Source organism: Semicossyphus pulcher, unplaced genomic scaffold (genome assembly GCF_022749685.1).
Source record: "Semicossyphus pulcher isolate SPU_LCO1_2020_fin unplaced genomic scaffold, fSemPul1.0.p SCAF_20, whole genome shotgun sequence".
In the NCBI taxonomy this organism is placed as follows: Eukaryota; Metazoa; Chordata; class Actinopteri; order Labriformes; family Labridae; genus Semicossyphus; species Semicossyphus pulcher.
The window spans coordinates 3,948,414-3,969,002 of record NW_027211694.1 but is presented as its reverse complement, the minus strand read 5'-3'; the positions used below and the strand labels follow the sequence as shown (position 1 = coordinate 3,969,002).

Sequence of the window (20,589 nt, the reverse complement as noted above, 5' to 3'; positions counted from 1 at the left end):
TCAAAAAATAGTTGATGTAATTTGGTTTAAACGACAAATTGTTCAAATCAACAAACGTTTCATGCTTGAAAAAAAAAAAACATATTTAGCAGCAATTAAATACTTTTATTTTGAAAACAATCTTCACAACATTTGATCCAAAGAAAAAGTAGTTAGGGAGAACAGACCACAAACTGTCAACAGAAATGAGAATTCACGTTTGAAGGATGCAGGTGCATTAACGCATATAGGGCATGATGAACTTAAAGTGCATTGAAATGAACTGACAGTGTGTGTGTGTGTGTGTGTGTGTTGCTTTACATCCTGAGGTTTTTGTGGTTTAGACGTTGGACTGAAGCGTAACAGGAATGGTGTGACTTGTCAGGCACGCGAGGTGTTATGGAAGCTCATTACAGCATGTGTTTATCACACATATAATTCAGTAACATTAGTGCATCATACAGGTGAGGTAAAGTTTTGGTGCCTAGAGCTGAACAAACAAAAACAAACGGTCACAGTTCAGGTAGATTTAGGCACCAGAACCACGCGGTTATGTTAGGAAACTTCATGTTTGTATGCTTAAATAATAATCAATAGGCTTACTACATGTACATCAGTGTGCAGTTTACATCAGAATTCTGTCCATCTGAATGTCAGCGTATTCGAGCACGTGCATTTAGATGTGCATAGTTTGTAGTATAGCGTAACAGTGGGCGATTTGGGAATGTGTCAACCGTCAAGTAAAAGTGAATTAAAAATCTTTGGGACAGTTTAGTCACAGTTAGAAGAGTGCCAATCGTCATCCAACTGTCAATCAATTAATTAACTTATTTAAGTCACAATTTGGGGCGAGTTCTTCAGACTTTAAATTTGAAGTTAAGGCAAAGATTAGATAAATAAACAATTACGGTTTTGCTAGCTTATCCAAAAAGTAACAAGACGACCAAATGTGAAGGCAAAGCTCTTTAAAGGAGCCTGGTTGGGAAGTTAAATGAGAATGCTCATCAAATATGTAAAATGAGCTATAAAATAATCAAAATAATGCCCCAAAAAAATTAGTAAATAAAGATTTAAGGTAATACTACCTTATAAGCACTTGCTGACTGACATAAAAAAAACAAATCCTTGTACAAAAGGGAAGCTGTTGATAATCTGCCCGTTCAAAGCCTTTTAGCTGCACAGATCGATCCTGACGCTCTGTGAGGACGGAGACATATCAACCAGAGAATCGTTATTAACTTCTTATAATCTTTTTGAGCCTATTTGCATTGCTAACACATTCTTACCCTTTTGGAAGGTGACCACAGTCAAAACTCTACTATGGACAAACAGGAATGTTAAAGTTTCTGGTGAGCAACATTTCATCTTTCAGTCCCGCTTTCTGACGCCCACTTCCTCTCCTGACGCCAGCTTCCTGTACAGCTGGGACAGCTCATCAGGTCGTGGCGTCTTCGACTCAGGTGTGCACGGAATATCAAAGTCCGACGACACTTGAGACCCTGAGAGCTCCTCCGTCTCTGATTGAACGATCAGGTCATCGTTCTCCTGAGCCTCCCGAGTTTTGGTCCGCAAGTCTCCTTGTTCCTGCCTCTCCTGCTCTGGACGGAGGATCAAGGTGTCGGGTATATACGAGTCCTGGTTCTGAGAGGAATGATTCGACAGAGAGGCGGACAGGGTCAGACTGAAGTTTGCATCGTTGTTCGGCGTTTCGTCTTCCTCGCTGAACAGTTCTGGGGTCTGTGAGCCCGTCATTCTGGAGGGGGCGGGGCTTGGGACTGAACAGCAGGATTGTAATTGGCTGTTGAGGCTGCTCTGGCTGTCAGGCAGCGTCTCCGTGGTGAAGAAATCCTCCCATTTCGGAGGATCAGTCGAATTTTGTTCTTCTACCTCAATCACCGTTCCCTTAGTTTCTTTATTCCCCTCATTCTCCTTTATTTTCCCGTTCACCTTCTGCAGCGTCACTGTTGTATCCCCCGTCCCCGCATTCTCCTCCTCCTCCTGCTGATTCTCATCGTCCTCCTCTTCATCGTTGGACTCGGTGCAGTCCACATAGTTGCCTGAAACAGGCTGTGTGACTGTCAGAGGCAAAGACTCGTCCACAGAAACAGGGGGCGCTGTTTTCTGAGGACTCTGAGCTTTCACTGCAGGAAATTCAAAGCAGACAATGATCAATATCTGAAAAATAATGATGCTTAAAAAGAAGTTTGAAGATGTACTCACCTTGCTCTACGTCTTGGTTCAGCCCCATTTTCTTCCTCACTGGTGCGAGGTCGAGGCCGTCAAACAGCTCGTCGGCACTGTCTGAATCTACAACAAATAAACGTTAATTTTACGTTTAGAAAGCTTTTCCATTCATCTGAAATATTAAATATTTCTTATTTGACTTATTTGACATTTCATGTTACAGATTCATCTTTTTGTTTAAGTGTATTTAATATCGGCACAAAAGACAACAAGCACAGTTTAACTAATCTGAACAGCTGAACAGCTCAGGTTGAAACAAAAAAACCAACATGTTGAAATGTAATCAAGATTTTTTTAGTAGGTTGTAACCTGTTGCTCATTCAGTCGTTACTCCTGAACATGCAAAACTAGCTCATAGCTACTAGCCAGAAACACTGAGATGATTAAGTCATGCACTTAATGGATAACACAAGAACAGCCAACAGCTACACGTTTTCCTCGTCCAGGCTTATTTCAACATCCAATTGAATCTTAATAACATAACCCCTTAAAGAAACAGGTCAAATGCAGTTACATCAAGGCTAATTTGAGAGCACACACACAAACAACACACCGAGGGATACAAGTAAACATTTGGCAGAATCCTTCAGAGAATTATCTTTTAAAACAAGTCAGAAAACATTCTGATATTTTAACACTGTGTAGCGAGCAAAGTTAGTCTGAATCAAAGCGTGTCACAAACGAAGAATGTGAGTAAAAACCAAACTGCATCTCTGCTCTTCAGCCGGGTTAACGCACGTGCAGAGGCTTCTTTCACAAATGACAGCCATACAACAGCTATGGACCTACTGTACAGTCAGCGGCTCCAGGGCCAGATCCTGTCTCAGAGGCTTCAAGGGCTTAGGAAGTAGGAGAGGAATTGTCAGCTGTGTGGCCCGCTATGTTAGTTTGGATGGCTTTAAAAGCCCAGTTTTTCCTCGTATACATAAGGAGTAAGCTGACTTTTTTTGCTTGTACACTAATAATTTAATCACACTATCTTGTCTTAGTTTTATGAATTCATCCATCTTTCAAATGGGTGGCTGTCAGACCAACTGTGCAGAAAAGTCCCCATCTTTGTGATGCTTCTTCTCCAAACTGTTTGAGAAACTCTGGTTGTTTTGCACAGAAAATGAATCTTAAACAAACAATATACAAACAGTAAAATGTTTCTATGAGGCACACGTTTTATATTTCCACATGCTGACCTGTACACCAGCATCACAGCTACAGAGGGAGTTACAGACGTGTTGCAGAACACCTGTGTGTGTGTGCGTAAGTCTCACCGCATGTAGGTCGCTCCACCATGCTGCGTTTGAGGACTCCCAGAGGTTTGTATACTGGTGCTACTTGAGACTGGTTCCGACACATCTGATTCAACCTGTTCAAACACACAGTGTCAAGTATACAAGTCTCTAACATTACAGCTTTAAGACCGGGTATCATCTTCCTTTAGGGATGATATTAAACATCTGCTCGGTTAAAAAATAAGTAAGTGTAGGGGTGGACCTAACTATAATTGTAGTTATTGATTAATCTGCTGTTTAAATTCTCTCTTAGTTTATTAATATTAGAAACAAAAAAATACAGATTATAAAGTCCTGACAACTTTTTTTTATGTCCTCAGTTTTCTTGTTTTGTCCAACCAACAGTCCAAACTTCGCTTTGCTTTCACAGCAGACACAGAAAAACTTCAACAACAAGAAAATGTTTCACATATTTGTTTAAAGATGGCAGGAACGATAACTGAGACTCATTTTCTGTTGATCGACTGAAGTGCAGAGAGTGTAAAGTTTAACATCCATCACTGAAAATGTTCATTTGCAGGTAAAATTGATCAAAATAAAGAAAATTAAACTCACAGCAGTGTAACCTCCGCCAGTGTCCGGCCCATAGGGATCACACTGGGGTGGATGTTGACTGGTTTCAGGTAGGAGAGGAAGTCTTTAAGCTGAAATAATAAGGACGCAACATGAGCATCAATGTGCTGTACATTTGTACGGTTAGATAAACAAAGAATGAACAAATTAAATGTGCTTATTCAAAATGATTTTGCAGTATTTCTCTGTAGTCGTACCTCTGAGTATGAGGAGTGGAAGCTGAAGCAGGCTCTGAAGGAGCTGCCTCCTGTTCTGGAAGAACAACAAAAAGTCACATCGTGTCTTTTTTAAAACAAGCATATAAAAAACACAAGAGGCCACGAGTAGGGTTAGTGTTTCCATTTTCTCTTACTTTATTATGACGTTGGTTTTTCTCATCCTCTCTCCGAACCACATGGTGGACGGTTTGATGCTAATGATGCGAAGAGGAGTCCCGTCAGAGGCTGTGCAGCCGCAAGGCAGCCTGTTGCCTTGGAAAAACTCCTCATCCTGCACACGCAGAAGGAAAGACAAGGACCGGGACAATTAACTCCCGTGCTATGAAGTAAAAGCGTCAATAAAAGGTACGAGAGTTTTAACTGATAACTATACTTTGGGTGATGATGAAAATGTAACACACTCTGTCAGAGACATTTAAACTGAACTGAAAAACTTCTACTCCATTGGCCTTTTTCTGCCTATTGTTTCTTTTTTAATACTGTGCTAACCAAAGAAGAAAAATCAGAGCAGAGTGAGAGTTTAGTTATATTTCTATCATGTCAAAATCGAGATAGAGAGTGAGCATGTGCGTGTCATAGAGTGTGACCGTTGGGTGTCGACAGGCGTGGATCTGCGTCCTTCGGTCAGTCGTCACGTAGCTCAGGATCTCCGGCATCTTCTTGAACATCTCCAGACTCCTGACATGGATCTGACAGCACAAAAGTTATTTAATTGTGTTTCAGGAAAAGTTTAAAAATACTGTTGGGTTAATGTATAAATGAGTAAAGGGAATTAGTCTGTGTGTGTGTGTGTGTGTGTGTGTGTGTGTTACCTGAGTGTTGAACTCTTCTCCCAGGTTGGTAAACAGGTATTCATACCCATACGCAGCTTTACAGTTCAGCCACACAACGTGATATGGACTCTGATTGATCCAGTTTCCAATGAGTTCCATGATACCGTTTAGACACACCTCCTGCGCGCACACACACACACACACACACGCACACACACACACACACACACACACACACACACAACCATCAATAAACAGTCCTTCTTCTACTCTACTTATAAACTACTCTTCATTATTCCTTGACTGATTAAGTATCCCAAACTCTCCTGTTCCTTTCCCCTAAAAACTTACCCGAGTAGGAATCTGGTAGAAACGTGGGTCATAGAAAGTGGAGTCCAGATAAACACTCTGAATATCCTTCACTCTGTATGTGGAACAAGATTAAAAAAATATCAGATATATGAATCACAGGGCGCCGGTTAGCTCAGCTGAAAGAGGCTGTAGTTCCTCACTCTCTTCTCCCAATATTTACAGTCTCTGTTCATCTCTTAATTTGGGTTCACTTTGCAATTTCTCTGCACCAACTAATTGGATTCACTTATAATGGAAATTGTGGCATGTTAACTCAATAAAATCTGTAATTTCTGATTCCCCAGGACGTCTGGCTGACTAACCTGCTGCCTGAGTGCAGATGTTCCATTCTTGAGATGTGTCCAGCTGCCAGCCTGAAGTCTCCCGTATACAACACGTTTCCCTGAGAACCCTCAAACAGGAACCTTCACGGAGACAACACACCTTATCAGAGTTTAATTAACAGGTAACAGAAAATGTTAACAGGCTTCTTTGAATCAAATCATCAAAGTGTTATTTGGATGTAGAAAAAATGCAGTAAACTTTGTGAGTGGTTATTTTTCTTGCATGTTGTGTTTAACAATGGTTTGACTTACATTACAGAGCCAGGACAGTGTCCTGCTGGAAGCAATGTCACCACAAGATCTTCTTTCTGTCAAACAAGATGACGAGATGCTTAAAAAATTACAGACAGTTACAATTATGGAACAAACAACCTGGATCATCATGTCTGACTGGCTGGACTGAGTTCTGTACTCAGGGAAAATGAGGAAATCCTCAGTTTTTTACCTCTCCAGATGCCTCGTCAACCAGAGAAATCTGAGTTGGGCTCTCCAGCTCTAAAGGAAACTAAAGCAGATCATTGATCAGGACAGAAAGAAAGAACTAAATGAAGAAGAGACAGAACATCCACGCTTCACTGGCCTCAAAATACCAGAATGCAAAGAAACCAATAAATAACTTCATTGGTGATTTACAGCTGATTTACCCCTGGAATTCACAAAACACTGAAAGTCATGACGTGTCACCGTGTAACTCCACTTCCACTTCCATTCAATGCCCTCTCCTCTCCTGCATACTTACCATGTAATCCTCCCAGAAAGCATATCTGGGGCTGCTCAGCAGAAGCTCTTTGGTCACAAAGGAGCAGTACAGCCTGACTGTACGACTGAAAACAGAAGAGAAGCAAAGTGTAAATAGTTCATTTGAGAAGAATTATGTCATTCACATGCACTTATTTCATTGTGTATATATAATGCACATATTTGACATTTTGCTTACTTCTATTTTATGCCATATATTTCTCTATGCTTTCTTTGTGTCAGAGCAACTGTAACGCCTGAATTTCCTCCCTGGGGATTAATAACGTATTTTTAATTCTGAAATGATAATTTAAGAGATTTGTACTGTAACTGATCTCTGTTCTAAAGTTGAAGTGGATAATGTTGTGTTGTTTTTCACTAAAACCTGTACCAATAGTATCCTCCTATGTAGTAGCTTTCACTTCTCAATATTTCAACAATCCTCTGCTCTAAGACCAAATCGGTCTTTACCTGGACTGCAGTTTTCTCCTCAGTTTTGGTCCTTTCAGTCCTTTCATGTGATCTGTTGAAAGCAATGACATGAGGAAAAACACACAAAGAGCGGTTAAATGTGTAGTTTTCTGTTGTCACAAAGCTCTTTGAGTGATGAATGTTATCAATTCTATACAATATTGCCATACTAGGTCGATTTAAGATAGAGAGGTAAGTGATGCTAGCTAACGTCCAAGCTCACCTTTGTGACAGTGGGAGAGGAAATATGCCCGGGCATGTAAGTTCTCCCGGTCGAACCGGTCCAGAGAAATTGTGGGATATTCCTTCATTCGACCTGCAAATGAACTCATCTTTACGCTGGACCTATTAAGGAATCCGTTTAAAATTTATTTTCTGTTGTTTCCAGCTGAAAGAGTATATTGTATTTACATCGCCGGTATTTATTTGTCCCGCCCACCACTTTCAGTTACTCTTCTTCTTCATTTGTTTTAATGGCGTTCCAGGAGCATTCCGTGGTTTCTACCGCCACCTGCTGTCATACTATGTCACCATTTTATTTTCTTAAACGAAATCCCGATACGTTAGTAAAACATTTAATTTTTTTTATACTTTACACACTTTACAGTCTTTACGCAAAATAATTAATCTCGGATGCTTCCTCTCCTTACTTTAACTACCGAGAGGCAATGCCCTAATTACTGACTCAGAATATTCTTATTGTCCGCCTTGTCCTTTGGCGCCATCTTGCGGAAGCTTTTGACTTCTGTCCTCCAACACAGAAGAAGAAAGTTCACGGTAACCAGGCAACCAAAGAGAAGCTGTAAAACTATCATCGCTTGCTAAATAACGCCTGGAAATAAGCTAGTTTTAAAAACGAATGTAAGTATGCTTTCGCCAGTCTTTTTAGAAATTAACGGAGCAATGTGTAGATCACTGAGTATACTATAAGGTGTATTGTTTTCAATTGACGTTAATCTAAATAGCAGGTTTATTTTTGTCTTTGTAGGACGTTACGCGACCGTGACGCGCGCAACTCGATTCAAGAATAGTGTATTTTAAAGTATAACTAGTTTTATTTAAATGTGATATGATAATAAAATGTTCTTTTGTATACACTACTTATTTTCAGTTGCGATTCTTTATATCGGCATACATTGTAATACATAGCAGGGCGTACTTGGCAAAATATAACGTTTTATGACTAGCAAGCCTGTAACACATAGCCCTCTTCTGCCAGAATACATCAGGTCCACCAGTAAATATTTGACATTTAATTTTAACAAAGTGCTGCTTGGTTAATTATTTATCTGCCGAATATAACAGGACGTCTTTAGGATTTGTTGATACCAGCCTGTACCTTCTTTCAGCATCACCATTATGTCCTGTGCTACTGATAACAAATCCAAGCCAAAGTCCAAATGCAGAGCCAAAGAATGGACGGCAGAGGTGGAAAACCTGTTCAGATTCCAGCAGGCGGGTTACAGGGATGAGCTGGAGTACATACAAGTCAAACATGGAGCCTTGGTAAATATTTTGGTTTTTGTGTCAAAGAGTTAGACTTGTCTCCAACTTTCTTTATCTAACAAAGTTTTTTTTAAACGAAATTGTTAATTACATGGTGGTATTTGTGACTGTGTGTATGCAAGAAATGAACAAAAGGTATATGTTTTGGTCTCAGAAAAGTAATTACAGAAAGACTTGCAATAGATAAGAGAGGAATTGAGCAGTCTGCCCTGGTTTTTGAGTACTACATTGGTACAATTCTTTGAAGTTTAATGCCTACAACATTTAAAACTTACATCTGAGAATTAGACTCAGGAAATTTGAATTTACCACTGGGCAAAAAACCCTCTACAATTGTTTCGGTCATCATGAATCTATCTGTCTTTTTTCTATTGATTGCACTGGCATGAAAAGACAAAGTGCTTGGCAGTGTATTGATCGACTGGTACTCCACTGCACCAGTTGTAAAAGCCCTTTTGTTTCAGATATATTGTAAATAAAGAAAAAGTATAGCACAACATGGCGCTCCAAAGAATTGCTGTGTTACCAGGATGCAAGAGGTACAGTCATTTATGAATATCATCAATGTCTCTTTTTTGTGTCTTTTCTGTCTCAGGTTGACAAATGGCCAGAGACCGGCTTTGTGAGGAAGCTCCAACGTCGAGACGACACATTTTATTATTACAGCAGGAAAAGGGAATGTGAGGACCGTGATGTCAACAAAGTCAAAGTGTATGCATATTAATGCTGGACATCCATAAGCACAGATACACCCACTTTGAAGGAGAAGATGAAGATGGTGTCTTTGTTGTAGAGCTAAAAATAGCAAGGTTGCCCCTGTTTTTTTGCTACAATAAAGCTCAGAATGGAAGACTGCCTGCTTGAGTAAGATGTGTATATGAAAAATATGTGACAAGAAGAACAAAATGTGAAACATTTGGAGCCAGAGTGAAATAATGTGACTTCACATAGAAAGAGAGAAAGGTAACATACCAAACATGTATTTATCAAACGTGTTCAAATCTGGTTGAATTTAGGATGGAGCATTTTAACAGTTTTTTAAATCTGCTTTTTGACCATTTATGCTTAATTCTCGGTTTAAACTTTCCCAAACAAATATTTTTTTTTAATATTTATATATTGAATTATATATTTTCATTTGAGATGGACAAATAAGTTGGAACAAATCCTTAATGGTATGACTAAACACTTTTACGACTACTACTGGCTTTAATGAGGACAGATTTCATGCTCATTCACTGTAACATTCATGACCTTCAGATAATGTGACTGAAGTATTTTTTGCTGGGGTTATTTGCTCCGTCACACTCCACTCATGTGATGGTAACATGAGGGGTGAGATTACATATGCACCCCACTGCCTCTCAGATCTGAGTTTTTTTCCCACATCAAGGACATATTTCCTTACTTAGCTGCCTGTGAATGAGAGATTTATGCTTTATTAAACTTTAATTAGAAAGAAAGTTGACCTCAGTGGACAGAGAAATAAGCTGTCGCAGACCAGGGACCTAAAGGCAGGTGAGTAATGCAAAATTACATTACAATTATTTTACTTTTTATTTATAGCCAATAAGACAATAATCATAACAAGACTGTACTCTTTAAATGTTTGTCAGGACACTTTTTAATTTCCAAAATACATAGGTAAAGTCTGTTAACTATGCAGCCAGAGATCCTCACACCAAACTCCATTCATAATTTTGGTAATTTAATGGACTCATCTTTGTAAAGCTAGCCTACAGCATTTGTCCCAGAAAAAAGATACTAAAACTAACTGAAACCTGACCTTGTCTTGTCTGCTTTAAGGTGAGTTATTTCTCTTATTCATTCAAAAAACTACAAGTTAGTAAAATGGTGGATTGTACACGCGACCTTAGTCTAGAGTGTGCCAAACCTTCAAATGTTTTCACAATTTAATGTACTACATTTTCAGTAAAGAAAAGGGCGTTTAGAAACGTATGAAATGTTTGACTTATGCAGTTGTTAGATTGGGGATGTTACACAACTAAGCAAATGATATATCTTTCAATTAACTCAATCTAACTCATAATGGGATACCCAGAATGTCTTCCTTTTAGCACTTCCTGTTAAATTGTTTCATTTTTGAACGAGGTTTGGCGAGCCGCGTGTGCGTCAGTAAACCAGCTTGTCAAGCTGGTACGCGGTCGGCTCAACAGTAATTGAACTCGCCTTTAACAGCTTGAACTGAGGCTACCGGGCTTATTCCCTTTAACTCGTAGTCGACCCTACTGCTCGGCTTTTCTGAAGTTATGTTTCCAGTGGAGGCAACACGGAGGCTCTGAGGCAAGTGAGTCAGTAAATATGGTGGGGTTGGGATGGAAGAAACATTGCCTTATCTGCTTGTTTACGTGAATGTATTGATTCCTGTCTACAGTTCATGAGCTGTCAGGAGGGTTAGCTTAGCTTTGTTAGCAACCTGCTTTAGAGTTGGCCTTGTAACGGGTAAATCTCAGGTTAGCTAACAGTACTAAAGGTAGCATAAATTTATAAATTATTGTCGTCAATTTAAACCTGGTCAGAGGCATTCAGAAGAAAATATAAGGTATGTTTTCGGTGAATTATTCACTTAACGTTAACATATGGTCGGTTAGTTACCGTTTAGCCTCTGGCAATAACTGCCAATAACGGCTAACAAGCTGTTTGGGTAAAGTTAAAGGTATTTGCTTAAGCTATTGCTAGCAAGGTAAGCTATATACTTACTAATCAAGATAATTGGTAAGGTTGTAGGGAGATGTGAAGTATTGTCAAGCTGTCACAGAGATGGCATGTGTTTGCTTCAGTTGGTTTATTGTCCTGTTGACATTCAGGTGCAGCATGCTAGTAGTGCTTTGTCTGGAGCAGTACAATATGTTCTTTGAAAAAAGATTTCTTAAGGTTGTTGGTAATTTACTGATCGATATTTGCCCCTATAAAATGCACGGATGCGTTGTCTTGCCGGTAATGTATTTACAGTGATCTGTAGCAATTTCGCTGCACCCAGGTGGAGGAAATACACCCTAAATCTTACTGAGCTAGGGTGTGTGCAGGTCTTTAACACGGTTAATTCATTACAGTTGTCAGATTTACCTGCAGAGCTGAAACAAATAGGCTAGCTGATTTCTAAATAAGTTGGTGGACAGGAAACTATTAGGATAATTACTTAAGTTCATTATGGAGTTATATTTGTACGTAACGATTCCAAGAAATCAATGATTAAAGCGTCTTGAATGTGACTACTTGATGATTTGCCTGCTCTAATATGATGATAAATTGAATTAATACTGTATTTGTCTTTATAATTCTTCTATGATAGTAAACTAAATATCTGTGGGCTGTTTGTCTGACGGTTTTTCACAACTTGTAATGGCAATTTTGCTCCACCTTCCTGAAAATTTCTAGTCTAAATGTAATTAATTAACCAAAAACCACTTTAATCGATAAAGAAAGTAATCAGTAGTGCAGCCTTAGTCTGACTTCGTTGATTTCTTGTGCGACAGATTCAGACTTCTTCATATTTTGATGGTTTTGTTGTAACATATGGCCAACATAAAGATTACCCATATGCTTAAATGAACATGCAAACCATTGTATTGACCTGCTGCACCTACCTGTTGGAAAATGTCTGAATGTATAGCTTTGTCTCCTTGATTTGTTTAGCTACACTCTCTAGGTTTTATCACAGTGTAATTAAACTGTGTGGGTTGCACGGTCGGCTCACATATGAACACAACATTTATCTTCTCAGCTCAGTTAAGTCGAGGGGTCTCTTTTCTTTAAGAAGCCTAGTGAATCACAAGGCTGTGGAGGAATGTAGCTTTAGGCCAGTTTTATGCTGGTTTATAATGAAGCTCTTGTTTTCCACTGTGTGTGTTTTCTGCTGAGAAAGCTCTGTGAGGGGTTTTATTTCCCGTCCTGCTGCCTTCTGACCCAGAAAGGAAGCAGCAACCGTCCGCAGCTGTCATCACTGTGAAAAACCTTGTTTAACCTCGAAGACAGGGTGTGAAACTTTAGAAGTTTAACCTTTCTAGAAGTGTTTTCATCCCCATGTCCTCTGTAAAGTTGCCACTACACTCATAATCCTCCCTGAAAAGAATCAGATTAACTGTTTGGTTGTTTCTGTTTTGCTCGAACTTGCGTCAAACTAAAATGTGCCGGCTGGTAACGTCAAACTGAGCCTGAACTCTCCCCTGCCTTTTCTGGTTCGAGCAAGTGACGCTGTATGCGGTCTGGTTGTGTCAACTCTGGAATATCAAGCATTTATGAGTGGATTTGAAATGTCTCCAGGAAGATTTGGGGATATTAAAAACCCCAAAATGCAAAGCAGAATGTGTTTCACAGCTTGTTTCACACATTTACTGCATTAGATCAGAGCTCTGCTTTGTCCCAGGCGCCGGGCCTCTTCGACTCTTGGCTTCAAGTCTTTTTTTAAAATAAATAAACCCATTGTCTCATATATACAACGTGAAGTGCTGCAGAAAGTATTATAACTTTTTTGCCCTTGGTTTTGTCTGTCAGACAACATAGAGTCTTTTTAGTCGAGGTTGTTAGCAGCATGAGGGGAAGACTGAAGGCAAAGCTCAGGGCTGGAAAAGTGCTTTTACGCTTCAGTGTGTTGGCCGTTATCTATACAATATAAGGCTTCTGTTGCATCAAGGGAACTTAACATGATTTGCAGTAGAAGTTAGAAGTTCAGTCTTCATGTTGGGGGGAAAATACCCACCACAACGTCCACGTTTCAGCTGGTCTTGGGCTTGTGGTGACATTCTTACATAAGCAGGCTTACAACATCAACAACACATTTGCTTATATTGTATTTCTTGGAAGCATGAGTCATATCTTTTACCCCTTTGGTTGAAAAACCTCTGACTGCATTTCCTCTCTCCCCTCCACTGTCTTCTTTTGTCTGAAGAACAGTCATCACAAGCTCAAAGAGCCCGGGGTGATGTCTTGTTTGTTACCAACTGTCCCAAAGATGTTAAGAGACGAGGCTTAGCTCAAAAGTGACTTAAATAATTGATGAATTTATTTCCCTTCCATCGACTAAATCAATTAATTGACTTGGTGTTTCAGCTGTGATGCCGGCCTTGAAAGTCTTTATTTGGATATTACACGTTCAATCAGACAAGAGACTGACTTCTACATTGTTGCTGAAAGAGAAAGAAGTGAGATGTAGTTTTGATTTCGACTTCCTGTTTCCTGCAGCCCCGATCATAATCATCACTGCTGCTCTTTTTTGAAAGATAAAACTGACTCGTGTGGTTGTCTTCACACCTGAAAAAAGAGGAAGTAAAGCCAAACGAGCAACGATATACATCTGTGGTGTTTGGACCTACACACAGAGAAAACCACCACCCTCCCTCCTTCACCTTCCTTGTTCTCAACTCTCAGAAATATATTTGAAAACAAAGAGATAAAGTCTAAAGCTTTTATCTTAAACATGTACTATAGATAACAAAAGTGTTTGTTGTTTTTGGATCCACATTAACTTTGACAAAGTAACTGCTAGTAACTATTATTAGTTAATCTACTGATGAGTTTCACGATTAATCTCTTAGATATTACGTAGAAATGTCGCTTTTTAACGGCTGATTTCTAATTGTTTAACAATCAACATTGAAGTGTTGTTGTGCAGGAGTTATTTGTTCACCTTTTTGTCGCATTTCCTGTCTTACAACTTGTTTCTCTATTTCAGGTAAACTAACTAACCCCCCGGACCAGTCACCCTCCACCATGTCCCCGTCGGCCTGTTGACACTGGCAGCTTCCCTGACGCTCTGCAGACAGAGGGAAGCAGCTGGAGGCTAGCCGGCTAGCTAGCCAGCTAGCATGCAGCAGTGGCCCGTTGTTTCCAGGAGGCGGCGCTGCTGAGAGGCGAGTGGAGCTGAGTGTGTAGCTGCAGAGCCGGGCCATGGATGACTTCACCACCAGGACGTACGGCACCAGCGGCCTGGACAACAGACCTCTGTTCGGGGAGACCTCGGCACGGGTAGGAGCCTGGAGGAAGTGTGCTTTGTGCCAGGACTCAACTGATGATAATGCACTTAGTTTTTTACCCTTATTCAGTTTAAATGAAACTAAGATACGTTAAATATGAAGATAAAGAATGAAAGGGGGTTACTTTTGGTGCTACTGCTTTCTAAAGGAGGACTCACATCGAACTAACATCTATTATCAAATGTGTTATTATTTTTGTGTGAAAGGGTCAAGCTTTACTCCAACAAAAATCCCTCCCCTGTCTCAGATTTAGGACAACATGAGAGCTGTGTGACACAGAGGAATAAGAGATATCAGATTTATCAGTGGGAGAGATTCATTGTTGGTTCTGGAGACATGTTGTGTTTGTATAAACTGAAACTGTCTTTCCCGCAGGATCGAATCATCAACCTGGCAGTGGGGGGATTTACGTCTGTGGTTGTTTTAGTAAGTACAAATCTCAGCAGTTAAAATAATCCAAAAACAACACTTCTATACTTGTACAACTAGTTCTGAACTACACTATACTCATAAAAATGCAGCTGTGTGAAAGCATTAATTCATTTGGAATGCATTTCCACTATTAGACAGAGTGAGCAGGGTTTCTTTTAAGTCTCAGTGTCTGGTCTCGAGTCTCTAACGAACGTCATTTATCTGATGTTTGACCTTCAAAGCGATGAGAAGTCTCACACGCCCATATTATGCATCTTATTTTAGCGCAGAGCAATGCAAGAGGTCTTTACACACATCAAAAGCCCTTTAATAATTAATTTTCTGATCATTCATAGCTTCAGAACATCGATTACTCGACATGAAAGGGCCTTAAAAGGCTTAGCTGTGACTCCATGAGACCGTCATGTTGTCATGTTGAAAATCACTTTTCTAGTCTATAAAAATGAAGAGAAAAAGTGTGTCTGCAGTTTAAACAATGACTCAACTGTTTTTACTTCTCCTTCTGCAAAGTGAAATTCTTACTACACTCATGCTTTTTGTCTGTTTCCTGATTTTAAATCATCTGCTAATGTTAAGAGGAGCTCCTCTCAGCTTTAACCGTGTTACACTGGTGCGGTTTCACAGTTTGAAAGAATCACTTGAATGTTTGTTTTACTTTAATCCAGGTTATGTTTGAAGAGAGACTTTGAGGGGACGATGAATGGAAGCAGTACAGAGAAGCTGTTTGGTTTTAGAGACAGTTACCTCGTTCTGATAATTGGATGTATTTCATGTCTTTAATGTTTGCTCTGTTCTGTCTTCCAGGTGACTGTAATCTGTTCCTTTTTGTTCCCCTCGTTGCCTCCACGACCGCTAAATGTCTTCTTCGCCATCTGCATCCTGTTGTACTGTGGATCCACTTTAATGCTGGTAAACAACTTATCAATATTTAAGTGCTTTTGCTTCTTTAAAGTAATAATCTCTGAGATTTTTATTTAAATAAATGTCTGTTAACTCTTTCGCCGTTAACACAATGGTGATTGAGCCTATGGCCAACTGATGGCGCGCCCAGTTAGTGGCGCGTTTTCCATCCATGCCAGAGAGGGTAGGCGGAGCTAAGCGGCTGCTTTTACGTTCTCAGCAAGTGTTGCGAGTAAACAGTAATCTACTATGGCTGAACAAACAAAGAAAAGATGGATGACTACAGATACAACTTCAAAAATAAGTGAAAATTCAAAGAAAAAGAAACAAATCGACGCTCAGATGAAGCAAACAGTCTAAAAAGGCTCTAGATGTCTGGTTAAATTGGGTCTGTGGTGTCTTCCCACAATTACTTTATATCACCAATTTGAGCCAAACTGCTCGTTATAAATATTCATTTATTTGCCTGTGAAATTTGTGTAAAAAGCACAAACCATACCTGTATGCTCTGTTCGTTTCTCCTCCTCAGATCTTCTGGTACCGGCAGGGCGACCTGGAGCCCAAATTCAGGAATCTGATCTACTTCATGCTGGCTTCCATCGTGCTGCTGTGTCTATGTGCCAACCTCTACTTCCACGACGTCAGGTAAAGACGGGGACCAGGAAGAGGAGGAGGAGGAGGAAGAAGGGAAGACATGGCCTTGACAGACAGAAACACACGCGTGGAAGGACCGCGTGGAGAGACTCATCGCAGAATAACGTGAAGGAGAAAAATGAAGCAAACTGTAGGAGGTTCTCGGACCAGAACCAGTGATGGTGTCAGACTTGATGCACTGCAAACACACACACACACACACACACACACACACACACACACACACACGCCCACATGATGATGATGTGCTGTGAGAGGCCTCAATGCTGAAGGATGAACTCTACAGGTGTGTTTACAAGCACATCAACATTTACAGTCATATCCTTTACACACAAAACAAGCACTTAAACTGAACATAATGGGTCTAATGATGATGCAACACTGAGAGGAAAAATCTGCCCTTTAATCGTGATCATGTTGGTCTCATCCTTTCTGTGTAATACTGTTAGGAATTTACATGTTTGTGTTTAAACAGCTGCCACGAAACGGGGGCCAAATCGTTGCTTTCACTCATCACAGGGGGTCATTGTCACATTATTTAAAATACTAAAACATGCCAAGTAATTAAGACACAAGCTGTGTCTCATCTCAAGCAACACCTTCTTCAAAGTTTGTTCTTTTTCAGACCAAATCTGTGTTCACGACTTCACAATCATTCCTCCAGAAACTCTGCTGCCTGCTTCTTTAACGGTGCATTCAGGGTCAGAATATAAAATAGGAAATTTTGGGATTGTAACCTTCAACACAAAAATACATGAAACAAACATTAATTTCATGTTTTAATTTAAGTTTTTCAAAAATGTTTTCTTCTTCACCGTCGTCTTATTACACACTTTTCTTCCTCAAAAGTATTAATACGCCTGACTGGAGAATTAGTGCCACCTACTGCTCATCTTAATGAAAAACCTCCTGAAATGAACATAACACGAGTGGATGTGGATTTTCTACTTCAATCCAAATATATCCAAGTCTATAAAATGTCCATGACCAGGGTGGCCTCTTTAAATGTGCACAACTCAAATTCAATGTAAAAAAGGAAAACAACGTTTTTTTTGCTACATAAATGACCTGAAATATGATTTTATTATCAAAATTGTTACTGATTAATGTGCCGAGTAAGGTGAATTATTTATTAATCAACCAATATTCCAAATCTACAACTAATTCTGACCCCTAAAAAAAGTAAAATGAATTTGTTGAAATAAGTTTTACAAAAAAAGTGGACTTGCTTGGTGATCGACCCTGATATGTTTTGACTTTATGAGTTGACAAAGAGCTCCTGAATGCACCGTTAGATGCAACTCTCTCTGATCCTCTTTAAACAACATCTAGAGGTGCAAACTTTTGGGACCACGATGAACTTTAACTTTTCAAACTGACAGCTTTCTTATATTTCTGCAGAAACTTTTCTATAAAAAACAAAAAAACTCTCCTGATATCAAACTGAAGCCAAATGTTCTTTTTAAACTGTCGAGATTTTAAAAGGGCGGATTTTTCCTTTAACCAGTGTGGAGATTATGAGCACACAAACACGCTGAGCGATGGTGCGGGGGGTTTGATGTCGGACCCTCCCCTTCCTCTCTGTACTGTAGACTGTAGCACAAGCTAGCTAACACAGCAATAGCACAGGCAGCTTCGGGCTCTGTGGAGAAACATATATGCAACAGTTTGTACGTTTTCTTTGCTTCTTTTCTGCTTTTTTCAGCTTATCGGATTTAATGAAGTTTCCAAATCAAGTCTCACTAAGAGGATTTTTTTCTTAGAAACTCACAGACTGGCTGCCAACTCTTTCACTAAGCATTTGTCGACTTTTGTGCAAGCCACACACGCTCAGGCCAGCTGCAGCAATGAAAATGAATGGGAACAATTCACGTGGCTTTACACTGAAGCTGCACAGCACAGCAGATCTTTACATGTTTCTATCGACACGTTTCTATATCACATCAGCGTCTCTGCCATCGGAATTTTGCACGTATAATTTTGCCAGATGTGTAGTCGACTTTTCCGGCATCTGAAGCACAAAGTAGCTTTATGTTTGTTTCCACTTGAAAGATGAGAATCATAGTTTGGGTGTTGAAGCAAACACTCTGTGTAGCTGCTTTAGTGGCCCTCGTCCTGCAATGAAAACGAAAATGCACCAAAGTTGGGTTGAACTTTTGGCGTCTTTAAGCTGGAATCAAGAAAAGTTAAAGTCAGAAGATTACCCTTTGTGTTTCAAACTGTAAGGAAATGCTCCCAAAGCTTTCAAATCGTTTGTTTGTCGTCCAAAATCCAAAAGCTTTCAGTTTACTGTAAAAAGAAAAAGACTTGAACCAGAGGATTTTTGGCATTTTAGCTTTAAAAGTGGCTTTAACGTTTAATCATCTGATCTTCTGTCAGTTTATTAGGGCGGCTAAAACTTATATATTTTATCTTTGATTATTCTATTTATGGTTAGGTCTATAAAATGTAAAAATATTGTGACAAATTGGTCATCACCATTTCCCAAAGTTCATCTTCAATTTGCGTATTTGTTCCTTCCAACAAACCAGAATTTTCTTCCATAACTGACAAATAAAAAACAACAAAAACGAAATTTGTAACCTGTAAATCTGGCAGCTAATTCTTTCAGCTTTATGGCCGTGGATGCTAAACGAAACATTCCTCCACACAGGTGTCAGGTCAAGTAACAGGAAGTGAAATTTCAAGCTGTTAAAAGATAAATTAGGAACCTCAAAGCTTATTTTAATTCTTTTGATCCAGATGCGACCACATTTGGATACGAGGGTAGAGCTGCAGAGGAGCAAGGGGTTAGCAAACACTAAGACAAACACAGCTAACGTTAGCACTAGCTTGGTTAGCTTGTTAACTGTCAGGGATGCTAATTTAAAAATCGGGCTTCAAACAAAATGTACTTGCTGAAAAAAATCCCAGCTGAGTGCTCAGAGTGTTTAGCTCAACGCTGAACGAGGCATTTTTCTTCTTCTTGTCGATCACAAAGGAGCCACACCCACAAGCATATCTTGTTTTACTGTGTTTTACTGGGGGGACAATGATGTACAAGATGAACATTATCATGTGTTGAAGATGATGCATTGAAAAGATCATGTGTTGATATTGTTTACAGAGGTCATAAATCAAGTGAAAACAGGATTCTCACATTTCAGTGGAGTCTCCCCCTGCTGGCCATTTGAAGGAATTCATGTTTAAGGCACCTCCACACTGGCTTTATTTTTCAGATCCACTGCTTTTATACAGCGTACATCAGTCTATCAGCTGACATGATCTCTGGGTGTTGATGGATAAACTCAAACTGAACTCGTCTGCAGAGGCCACGTGTTTTAGTTAAATTCTCCTGCAGTATTTTGTTCCATGTTTTTTAGCTTTGTTTACAGATGATCTGCAGTCAAACTTTGAGTAAACACAGAATAACTGACAACAAGCAGCGACAAAGAGCTGAAGTGCTAAAGAGACCGAGGGGGAGACGAGCCCCCCGCCTTCCACCAGAGGAGTCGAACCTCACCGCGACTTTAGGATTGTCAAAGCCATGAGTTTCTGTTTTTATTTATTTCATTGGTTTTATGGAATAAATAATTGTGTAACCTGACTGCTTCTCTGCCTTTTTTTCTATCCCAGGTTTATAGACACAGAAGAAGAAACAAAGACTTATCCAAATTCAAAGGCTTAGTTTGCACTTTATTACACTGAACAAAAATGTAAACGCAACACTTTTGTTTTTTCTCCCATTTTTCATGAGCTGAACTCAAAGATCTAAGACTTTGTCTATGTACACAAAAGGCCGATTTCTCTCAAACATTGTTCACAAATTTGTCTAAATCTGTGTTAGTGAGCGTTTCTCCTTTGCCGAGATAATCCATCCACCTCACAGGTGTGGCATATCAAGATGCTGATTAGACAGCATGATTAGTGCACAGGTGTGCCTTAGGCTGGCCACAATAAAAGGCCACTCTAAACGTGCAGTTTTATCACACAGCACGATGCCACAGATGTTGCAAGTTTTTAGGGAGCGTGCAATTGGCATGCTGACTGCAGGAATGTCCACCGGAGCTGTTGCCCGGGAATTGAATGTTCATTTCTCGACCATAAGCCGTCTAAATATTGTACAGTGTTTTTTTCCTCATATATGA

General features: G+C 39.7%; 3 protein-coding genes across 3 annotated transcripts; 2 read left to right on the top strand and 1 right to left on the bottom strand.

Moving 5' to 3' along the window:
- Positions 1-117: 117 nt before the first annotated feature.
- On the bottom strand, positions 118-7,309 carry dclre1c (DNA cross-link repair 1C, PSO2 homolog (S. cerevisiae)). Its single transcript, XM_069671324.1, has 15 exons — positions 7,201-7,309; positions 6,978-7,029; positions 6,508-6,592; positions 6,214-6,273; positions 6,021-6,076; positions 5,748-5,849; positions 5,425-5,497; positions 5,113-5,253; positions 4,888-4,989; positions 4,435-4,571; positions 4,280-4,334; positions 4,065-4,153; positions 3,489-3,583; positions 2,210-2,286; positions 118-2,109 (listed from the first exon to the last, which is right to left on the bottom strand). Exons 1-15 carry the CDS (start codon positions 7,307-7,309, stop codon positions 1,348-1,350), a joined length of 1,995 nt encoding a protein of 664 aa, XP_069527425.1. The 3' UTR covers positions 118-1,347.
- Positions 7,310-7,773: 464 nt separating this feature from the next.
- Positions 7,774-9,294, top strand: meig1 (meiosis/spermiogenesis associated 1). The gene is made up of 3 exons (XM_069671510.1): positions 7,774-7,838; positions 8,327-8,483; positions 9,079-9,294. Exons 2-3 carry the CDS (start codon positions 8,337-8,339, stop codon positions 9,205-9,207), a joined length of 276 nt encoding a protein of 91 aa, XP_069527611.1. The 5' UTR covers positions 7,774-7,838; positions 8,327-8,336; the 3' UTR covers positions 9,208-9,294.
- A 4,894-nt stretch (positions 9,295-14,188) lies between these two features.
- tmem243b (transmembrane protein 243, mitochondrial b) lies at positions 14,189-20,048 on the top strand. Its single transcript, XM_069671092.1, has 4 exons — positions 14,189-14,468; positions 14,852-14,902; positions 15,713-15,817; positions 16,338-20,048. The coding sequence occupies exons 1-4, from the start codon at positions 14,391-14,393 to the stop codon at positions 16,455-16,457; spliced, it is 354 nt and encodes a 117-aa protein (XP_069527193.1). The 5' UTR covers positions 14,189-14,390; the 3' UTR covers positions 16,458-20,048.
- Positions 20,049-20,589: the final 541 nt, after the last annotated feature.